This window comes from Blennius ocellaris, assembly GCF_963422515.1.
Source record: "Blennius ocellaris genome assembly, chromosome: 12".
In the NCBI taxonomy this organism is placed as follows: Eukaryota; Metazoa; Chordata; class Actinopteri; order Blenniiformes; family Blenniidae; genus Blennius; species Blennius ocellaris.
The window spans coordinates 27,354,032-27,364,945 of NC_137661.1; the positions used below are offsets into that span (position 1 = coordinate 27,354,032).

Here is a 10,914-nt window from a genome sequence, read left to right on the forward strand (position 1 = left end):
CTACTATGCTATCACTATGCTATTGCTGTACTACTGCTATGCTATCACTATGCTATCAGAATGCTATTGCTATACTACTGCTATGCTATCGCTATGCTATCAGTATGGTATTGCTATACTACTGCTATGCTACCGCTATGCTATCAGAGTGCCATCGTGATGCTATCGCTATGCTATCTCTCATAGATATAAAAACCCCTCGACGCCGCGCGGCGCCGCCTGTGGCGTGCCCTACAGCGCCGCCATCTTGGAGAGGTCTCCCGCTGGAGCTAAACGTAGAACATCCACAAAAATGTTGGTAGCTCGCTCGCTAGTCCACCTAGCGTCACAAACAAAGTCCCCGCTTCTCCTCGGAGGTGAGGAAAACGCGGCGGTGCAGGAAACCAGACCAACAGGTGTGTTGCTCTGCTCTCAGCTTTCCTCCGTGTGGCCTGGGAAGGTTGTTGTTGTTCGCTGACCTTCACCCCCCCCCTTAATCCCCCCCCCCGGGGGAGGATTTTCACCGACTCAGTGAGTCTGAAACGGCGTGCGGTTTCTCCAGCATTTGACTCCGTTATTTTGAAAGTCAACGTAAACCCTGACCCAGCGGATCTCGTCGGGCCGTCGCTGCTCCATGTATCCAAGTAAACAAGCGACGGGAGCGGCAGTGGAGCTCGTCTGGGACTCATCCGGGGCTCGTCTGGGGCTCGTCCGGGGCACGTCTGTGACTCGTCTGGGGCTCGTCTGGGGCTCATCCGGGGCTCGTCTGGGACTCGTCTGGGACTCTTCGTCCGGGGCTCGTCTGGGACTCTTCGTCCGGGGCTCGTCTGGGGCTCATCCGGGGCTCGTCTGGGACTCGTCTGGGACTCTTCGTCCGGGGCTCGTCTGGGGCTCGTCTGGGACTCGTATGTGACTCGTCCGGGGTTCGTCCGGGGCTCATCTGGGGCTCGTCTGTGGCTCGTCTGGGACTCGTATGTGACTCGTCCGGGGTTCGTCCGGGGCGCGTCTGGGACTCATCTGGGACTCTTCGTCCGGGGCTCGTCTGGGACTCTTCGTCCGGGGCTCGTCTGGGGCTCGTATGTGACTCGTCCGGGGTTCGTCCGGGGCTCATCTGGGGCTCGTCTGTGGCTCGTCTGGGACTCGTATGTGACTCGTCCGGGGTTCGTCCGGGGCTCGTCTGGGGCTCGTCTGGGACTCTTCGTCTGTGGCTCGTATGTGACTCGTCCGGGGTTCGTCCGGGGCTCGTCTGGGGCTCGTCTGGGGCTCATCCGGGGCGCGTCTGGGACTCGTCTGGGACTCTTCGTCCGGGGCTCGTCTGGGACTCTTCGTCCGGGGCTCGTCTGGGACTCTTCGTCCGGGGCTCGTCTGGGACTCGTATGTGACTCGTCCGGGGTTAGTCCGGGGCTCGTCTGGGGCTCGTCTGGGACTCTTCGTCTGTGGCTCGTCTGGGACTCGTATGTGACTCGTCCGGGGCTCGTCCGGGGCTCGTCTGGGACTCTTCGTCCGGGGCTCGTCTGGGACTCTTCGTCCGGGGCTCGTCTGGGACTCTTCATCCGGGACTCGTCTGGGACTCGTATGTGACTCGTCCGGGGCTCGTCCGGGACTCGTCTGGCTTCTGGCAGCAGAGGATCGTCGTCACGCGGCGTTCGACTTCCTGGTTCAGCTGCTTCCGAGGCTCATCTGGCGCCTGGTGCGAATGCTGAAGGTCAAACATGGTGGACGCTGGTGTGAACGCCACGGGCTCTAATCTGTGACCCTGTTCTGTGTGTGTGTGTGTGTGTGTGTGTGTGTGTGTGTGTGTGTGTGTGTGTGTGTGTGTGTGTGTGTGTGTGTGTGTGTGTGTGTGTGTGTGTGTGTGTGTGTGTGTGTGTGTGTGTGTGTGTGTGTTTATTAATGAATGGATGATCTCCTGGGGACACAGATCACACCTTTATGCAGACCACACACACACACACACACACACACACACACACACACACACACACACACACACACACACACACACACACACACACACACACACACAGGTTTTCACATCATTACATAACCAACATCTTCACTCTGTGGCTGCAAACTAGTCAGTGACTCGTTGAATGAACGACAGGAAAAAGACCTTTTGGCGTCGTTTTAGGGGACGTCTGATATTTCCTGGAGGATTCAACTGATCATTACAGTTTGTTTTTTTCTATCATGTTTAAAAAAAAGACTGTTTGTGTCGAACAAAGTGAGTGAAGCTGAGGGACAAAAGTTTCTCTTTAAAAAGCTCATTATGTTAAATCCACTTCCTAAAGGTTCTCCAGTAGAACGAATCGTCTCCACACCTGGAACGACGCCCAGAAGAGAAGGCAGTGTCTCTCGCTCTCTCTCTCTCTCTCTCTCTCTCTCTCTCTCTCTCTCTCTCTCTCTCTCTCTCTCTCTCTCTCTCTCAAAAAGTGTGTTGCTCCAAGCAGCCAATCAGAAATCAAACCCTATATAGTGTCCTCGGGGGTTCAGCCAATCACAATCAAGGTAGGCTCCTCCCCCCCTTTGACTCCTCGCACAATCAGGCAGCTCTGCTCTGGCACATGGCGCCACGAGAGGAAGTACCTCCTCCTCTTCCCATAGATGGGCGTGTGTGGGGGCGGAGCCAGTCCAGCTCACACAGACACAGCAGATTGCTGTGTCTGTGTGAGCTGTGTGTGTCTGTGTGTTGCTATGCTATCATTATGCTATCGCTATGCTATCACCATGCTATCATTATGCTTTTGCTATGCTATCACCATGCTATCACTATGCTACCACCATGTTATCGCTATGCTATCGCTTTGCTATCACCACACTATTGCTATGCTATCATTATGCTATCACCATGCTATCATTATGCTTTTGCTATGCTATCACCATGCTGTCACTATGCTACCACTATGCTATCGCTTTGCTATCACCATGCTATCACTATGCTACCACTATGCTATCGCTTTGCTGTCACTATGCTGCCACCATGCTATCGCTTTGCTATCGCCATGCTTTCACTATGCTACCGCTATGCTATCACCATGCTGTCACTATGCTACCACCATGCTATCACTATGCTATCACCATGCTACCACCATGCTACCGCTATGCTATCACCATGACTGACAGCTCCTGCAGCCAATCAGCAGCCTGAATCCTCCCAGTCAGAACGTCTCATGTTCTCTCTGACAGGAAGTTCCAGGTTTGATTAATTTGTTTCCTAATAAATTTAAAGAACTGAGTTAGAGACCGTTTCAGGGAAACTGGATATGTGAGAACAATATCTCCTCGGCTCCCGACGTAACAAACATAACCAAACGTGGCGAGTTGAGCTCGTCTCCGAGGCGCCGCGCTTTTATTTAATTTGTTTAAAGTCGACGTTCCTCCTTTTAAATCAGGGCGCCGTGGCTCCGGTGAACCTCCGTCACCGAGGGGTTTTTAACGGCCGACGTTCTCTCCAGACGAAGAGCCGCTCTCGTCTCGGCCGCCACGACGGAAAACCCGTCGGCCGGGCTGATTAACGTCGTTTTAATCGTTTTCCGACGACACCGCGGCTCCGTCGCACGGAGAAGTATTCCTCTCAGGCTCCGGCGACGCAGAGGGGGGGTTTTATTTATTTCCGCTGGGCGCTTCAGCATATGACGGAACATAATGGGCCGTTATTTATCCGGCCAGCCTGCCGGGGGCAGATGCTCTGCTGCTGGGGGGGGCCAATGAGGGGGCAGATGCTCTGCTGCTGGGGCCCGTTGGGGCATTAAGGGCCGAGGACCTTGAAAAGGTGGTGCTGGGAAATGAAAACAAAACAACAAAACAAAAAAACTGCCTCATCAAGTGTTTTAATCTGTTTTTTTTTAATTTCCTCAGCGTTGAGCAGTGAAGTCAGTCCGGCACCAGAAACCCTCACTGGTAAATTCAGTTTTCATTGTTGAGCCAGGTTCTTTCCAGTTTTAGTGAAAAGCTCGACGGGAGAGATGCTCGTCGTCGTTCATCCAGTGATGCGTCACAGCTTCTCGTCCAAAAGGCCAAACTTCAATTATTTCACTTTGATATGAATCAGATTCATAGTTTTATAACTTTTCATCCTGTGATTTTGCTTGAAAAAATTGTAGTTGACTCTTAAATCCTCCAGGAAGCCTCCTAGCACCTTTCCACTCCTCCAGGAAGCCTCCTAGCACCTTTCCTTAACTCCTCCAGGAAGCCTCCTAGCACCTTTCCTTAACTCCTTCAGGAAGCCGCCTAGCACCTTTCCTTAACTCCTTCAGGAAGCCTCCTAGCACCTTTCCTTAACTCCTCCAGGAAGCCTCCTAGCACCTTTCCTTAATTCCTCTAGGAAGCCTCCTAGCACCTTTCCTTAACTCCTCCAGGAAGCCTCCTAGCACCTTTCCTTAACTCCTTCAGGAAGCCTCCTAGGCACCTTTCCTTAACTCCTCCAGGAAGCCGCCTAGCACCTTTCCTTAACTCCTTCAGGAAGCCTCCTAGCACCTTTCCTTAACTCCTTCAGGAAGCCTCCTAGCACCTTTCCTAACTCCTTCAGGAAGCCTCCTAGCACCTTTCCTAACTCCTTTAGGAAACCTCCGAGTACTTACGCTCTACCGATTGTAGCTCTAGTTATAACTACGCTCTACCGAGTGTAGCTCTAGTTAAAACTATACTCTACCGATTGTAGCTCTAGTTAAAACTACGCTCTACGGATTGTAGCTCTAGTTAAAACTACGCTCTACCGAGTGTAGCTCTAGTTAAAACTACGGTCTACTGAGTGTTGCTCTAGTTAAAACTACGCTCTACCAAGTGTAGCTCTAGTTAAAACTACACTCTACTGAGTGTAGCTCTAGTTAAAACTAGGCTCTACCGAGTGTAGCTCTATTTAAAACTAGGCTCTACCGAGTGTAGCTCTAGTTAAAACTACGCTCTACCGAGTGTAGCTCTATTTAAAACTAGGCTCTACCGAGTGTAGCTCTATTTAAAACTAGGCTCTACCGAGTGTAGCTCTATTTAAAACTACGCTCTACCGAGTGTAGCTCTAGTTAAAACTACGTTCTACCGGGTGTAGCTCCTGTTTAGTTTTCTTTTCTTTTTAGATGTTTGAAATAAAGACGTGTCCCTCGTCCCCGTCTGTCCCACGGCAGCCATGTTTCTTCTCCCCTCCCACTGGGAGGGGGGCGTCGTCCTCTTCTTAAAGGGGCGGCGCTGGTTGCCGTGGTTCCTCTCAGACTGACAGACTCCAGTCCGTCTGCAGCAGATCCTCTCCTGGTTTCACGTCAACTCGTCTCCCGGAGAAAAGAAGAGACAGACGGGCTTCACTGGGACTGTTCTAAAAATACGACTCCACTTTATTGTCATTTCTCCTTCTGGAAGACGATTTAGTTCTTACATTATTTCTCAGTGACGATCAGCCCCTGCTGTCGCTGTACGCTGACTTTCTAGTTTATATTCTATACGCTGACTTTCTAGTTTATATTCTATACGCTGACTTTCTAGTTTATATTCTATACGCTGACTTCTATTCTGTACGCTGACTTTCTAGTTTATATTCTATATGCTGACTTTCTATTCTATATGCTGCATTTCTAGTTTATATTCTATATGCTGCATTTCTAGTTTGCATTCTATATGCTGAATTTCTCGTTATATTCTATATGCTGCATTTCTAGTTTACATTCTATATGCTGCATTTCTAGTTTCTATTCTATATGCTGTATTTCTAGTTTATATTCTATTTGCTGACTTTCTATTCTATATGCTGTTTTTCTCATTTATATTCTATATGCTGCATTTCTAGTTTATATTCTATATGCTGCATTTCCAGTTTATATTCTATCTGCTGCATTTCTAGTTTCTATTCTATATGCTGTATTTCTAGTTTATATTCTATATGCTGCATTTCTAGTTTCTATTCTATATGCTGCATTTCTAGTTTCTATTCTATATGCTGTATTTCTAGTTTATATTCTATATGCTGCATTTCTAGCTTATATTCTATATGCTGCATTTCTAGTTTCTATTCTATATGCTGTATTTCTAGCTTATATTCTATATGCTGCATTTCTAGCTTATATTCTATATGCTGCATTTCTAGCTTATATTCTATATGCTGCATTTCTAGCTTATATTCTATATGCTGCATTTCTAGTTTCTATTCTATATGCTGCATTTCTAGTTTCTATTCTATATGCTGTATTTCTAGTTTCTATTCTATATGCTGTATTTCTAGTTTATATTCTATATGCTGCATTTCTAGCTTATATTCTATATGCTGCATTTCTAGCTTATATTCTATATGCTGCATTTCTACTTTATATTCTATATGCTGCATTTCTACTTTATATTCTATATGCTGCATTTCTAGCTTATATTCTATATGCTGCATTTCTACTTTATATTCTATATGCTGCATTTCTACTTTATATTCTATATGCTGCATTTCTACTTTATATTCTATATGCTGCATTTCTACTTTATATTCTATATGCTGCATTTCTACTTTATATTCTATATGCTGCATTTCTACTTTATATTCTATATGCTGCATATACAGTGTATAAGAGTGTGTGTGAATGAAAGTGTGTGTGATCAACGTCACTGTGTGAAGGTGAGGCTGGTTGATTCTGTCTGATCAGCAGTTTTCCTGTCGGCCTGCATGTCTTTTATTCATTTATGTATTTGTTTATTTATTTACCTGCGCTGTGAATAAACAACCCTGTGATGTTTGATCTCTTTGACGGTTTGATCAGTGACGAGAGGAAGTCGTTTCCGTCACTAAAGCCAGTCCCTGTGACGATCACGTCTATTGATCCTGGACCAGGATCTATTTTACGCTCAAAGAAAATCCTGCCAAAGAAGCTTTTATTCTGAAGTTCAAATGCAAAAAAAAAAAAAACACGAATAAATCGGGATAATTGTGTTCTGGAGGAGTCGGAGAATCTGGCTGCAGCACGCAGTCCAATTTAGATTCTGTTTTATTGTGAAAATTTGGGACAAATGGGTGTGTGTGTGTGTGTGTGTGTGTGTGTGTGTGTGTGTGTGTGTGTGTGTGTGTGTGTGTGTGTGTGTGTGTGTTTCTTCTCTTGGCCTCTTTTTTTCCAGCTGAACTTCAAAGACTGAACAAGTACAAATATTCAGAAGTGTGGAGAAACTAGGTCTGCGTTCTGCTGTGGATAGATATTCTTTTTCTCTTTTTTCTTTTTTTTTTAAAAAAAAAAAAAAAAGAAAAAAGCAGAAGAAGAAAGTCTGGCTTGATGCCACCGAGGGAGAGCAGAACGACTGCATCCCGCCGTAATTAGGCCACAAAGAGAGAAGCACCCGAGGTAGAGGAGGGAGAGTGAAGGCGAGGATGAAGGTGTCGGGGTGTTGGGGGGAGGGGGGGGGGGGGGTGACAGGAGAGGAGGAGGAGGAGGAGGAGGAGAGGGGGATGAAGGGGTGTTTGCCCTCGGCCGCCTGTGGTTGAATCTCCTCGACGTGTTTTGTTCTCCGGGCTCCTGCTGCTTCCAGTGTGTTTCACCTCCGGCCCTGCAGGGGGCGACACTGTTCTGCTCAGGAGCCTCAGCAGGAGGCCCTGGTCACATTCACCCGACGGGAAAACTATCTTTTCTCTCTCCGGCCTCCAAAAACCTCCGTCCACTCGTCTCTGTGAACTCGTCTCTGTGAACTCGTCTCTGTGAACTCGTCTCTGTGAACTCGTCTCTATGAACTCGTCACTATGAACTCGTCTCTATGAACTCGTCACTGTGAACTCGTCACTGTGAACTCGTCTCTGTGAACTCGTCTCTATGAACTCGTCTCTATGAACTCGTCTCAATGAACTCGTCACTATGAACTCGTCTCTATGAACTCGTCTCTATGAACTCGTCTCTATGAGCTCGTCTCTATGAACTCGTCTCTATGAACTCGTCTCTATGAGCTCGTCACTATGAACTCGTCTCTATGAACTCGTCTCTATGAACTCGTCTCTGTGAACTCGTCACTATGAACTCGTCTCTATGAACTCGTCTCTATGAACTCGTCACTGTGAACTCGTCACTATGAACTCGTCACTATGAACTCGTCTCTATGAACTCGTCTCTATGAACTCGTCACTGTGAACTCGTCACTATGAACTCGTCTCTATGAACTCGTCTCTGTGAACTCGTCACTATGAACTCGTCTCTATGAACTCGTCTCTATGAACTCGTCACTGTGAACTCGTCACTATGAACTCGTCACTATGAACTCGTCTCTATGAACTCGTCTCTATGAACTCGTCACTGTGAACTCGTCACTATGAACTCGTCTCTATGAACTCGTCACTGTGAACTCGTCACTATGAACTCGTCTCTATGAACTCGTCTCTATGAACTCGTCTCTATGAACTCGTCACTATGAACTCTATGGCTCTAGAGTCTGCCGCTGACCCGTGTTGCCAGATATTTATTTAATTATTCATTTATCTTGATGTACTTCGGTTGTGTGTCAGTGGCTTGTGTTTTATTACAAATATAATAGTTTTATGGCGTCAACACGATTCCTAAGCAGGCGGAGGTCTGAGGTTTGGTTCTACTGGAACAGTGAGTCAGATCTGGCAACCTGGCGACGTCTACAAAACACCAGAGAGTTTCCTTTTTCTATTTTTTGCAGCTTCCTCGCCCGTTGACTAACTTTATAACACCGACAATAAAACGCAGAGACGCGTTAATCTGAATTAATACTTTCTCCACTGGACTCCGGTTCCCAGCCTGCCAGGCTGCGTTCCAGCCGACGTGGCAACGTGAGGAAGGAGCCGTGACACAGGACGTATATTATGTTTAACAATAAGCATTCGCGTCGTGTGCTAAACCGGCGTCGTTCTGATCTCCGAGGCGAGGTTAGACGTTGTGGGGGGACGTCAGCGTGTCTTCCAGCTGTTCCAGCTTCAGCCTGAAGTCATTATCTACCCCGGGCAGCTGAGCTCTACCTGCACACGCTCGCGTGCTGTTCATTTATTTAATTGCCGCCACTGCCGCAGACTGATTCCACCTGTTAGTCATTATTCTGTAATTTATGCAAACTGCCGGCGTCGAGCTCAAAAGGTGTGACATTCAAGCCAATTATCTTTGAAAAGGAATTAAAATTGATGTCGGCATAACATCGTAAACATTTTCTAATTAACCGTTTTCACACGAGTGTTTTCAGATTAAATAATTTTGTGTGTGTGTGTGTGTGTGTGTGTGTGTGTGTGTATGTGTGTGTGTGTGTGTGTGTGTGTGTGTGTGTGTGTGTGTGTGTGTACAGTGGTGGTGTTTCAGTAGCATTAGCTGCTACGTTAGCTGCTTCATAAGCCTGTCATCCTACAACTTCCTCTCAAAAACCTCCCAGTCAAAATCTCTCATGTTCTCTCTGTTGATTGGCTGCAAGAACTGTCAATCATAGTGATAGCATATCAATAGCATTTTGATAGCATATCGATAGCATAGTGATAGCATAGCAATAGCATATCGATAGCATAGTGATAGCATATCAGTAGTATTCTGATAGCATAGTGATAGCATATTGATAGCATAGTGATAGCATAGTGATAGCATAGCAATAGCATATCGATAGCATAGTGATAGCATATCAATAGTATTTTGATAGCATAGTGATAGCATATTGATAGTATTATGATAGCATAGCGATAGCATAGCAATAGGATATTGATAATATATTGATAACATAGTGATAGCATAGCAATAGCATATCGATAGTATTATGAAAGCATAGCAATAGCATATCGATAGCACAGTGATAGCATTCGCATAATGATAGCATAGCAGTCCTTTGCCCACATGAAAAATAAAGATAAACGCGATGGTGTCGCCTCTACAGGCATCCGGCCACAGAGCAGCGCCCCCCGGAGGTTAAAATGAAACACAGGCTCATTTGTAAATCGGATCATTTTCTGCCTCATCAGCAGTTTGAACGCGACGGAACCAGCGGCTTCATAGAGACGGAACGAAAATCACTGTTGTTTAGTTTTTTTTCTCTCCTTCCAGAATGTGATTAACACACAGAGCGGAGCAAAGTTGGTGTGTGAGCTGTTAATTAAAGCCGTACCTTTCCTCCGGCATCTCCCCCTTTTCACCTCCTCCTCCTCCCTCCCTCCCTCCCTCTCTCTCTCTCTCCCTCCCTCCCTCTCTCTCTCTCTCTCTCTCTCTCTCCGTCTGACAGAGACGGTGATGGATACGAGGACGGCGACGGCTGAGCTCGGCTGGATCTCCTTCCCTGCAAATGGAGTAAGAAAGTGTGTGTGTGTGTGTGTGTGTGTGTGTGTGTGTGTGTGTGTGTGTGTGTGTGTGTGTGTGTGTGTGTGTGTGTGTGTGTGTGTGTGTGTGTGTGTGTGTTGTGTGTGTACCCTGGGGGTGTGTGAGTCCACTCTACAGTGCAGCATTAACGATTCTGTCAAACTCTTAATTACAGTGTCAAGGTGACACCAATTAACCACATGTAGAAAAAAAAAAAAAAAAAAAAAAAAAAAAAAAGATCCTGTTTTCCAGATCAGCGTCGGTAGAATAGTAGAGCCGTGAAGAATAGAGTCAGACGCAGCGTTGAACCACGTCCCCGGGCGACCGGAGGGTCACTGCAGCCTGGTGTTGGCTCTAATTGTGATGAATGGGAGAGAGAGAGAGAGAGAGAGAGAGAGAGAGAGAGAGAGGGGGGGGGGAGAAAGAGAGAGAGAGAGATCAAAGGAAAATGCTGGGGGAGGATAGAGAAAGTTTAATTTGTCAGGACATGGTAAACCCATTAATCATCCTGGCCTCTCCTCTTCCTCCTCTTCCTCCTCTTCCTCCTATTCATCTTCCTGCTATTCCTCCTATTCCTATTCTTCCTCTTCTTCCTCCTATTCCTCCTCCTCCTCTTCCTCCTCTTCCTCTTCCTTCTCTACCTATTCCTCCTCTACCTGTTCCTCCTCCTTCTCTTCCTCCTCTTCCTCCTCTACCTATTCCTCCTCCT

At 46.9% G+C, this 10,914-nt stretch overlaps 1 protein-coding gene across 1 annotated transcript in view; it reads left to right on the top strand.

Moving 5' to 3' along the window:
- LOC308137585 (ephrin type-B receptor 1-B-like) overlaps positions 1-10,914 on the top strand; it is a gene marked incomplete at both ends in the record, with an annotated part of 51,725 nt that overhangs the window by 10,704 nt on the left and 30,107 nt on the right. The window contains 1 exon segment of the mRNA XM_080506337.1: positions 10,132-10,196. Coding sequence (XP_080362463.1) covers positions 10,132-10,196 — 65 coding nt within the window.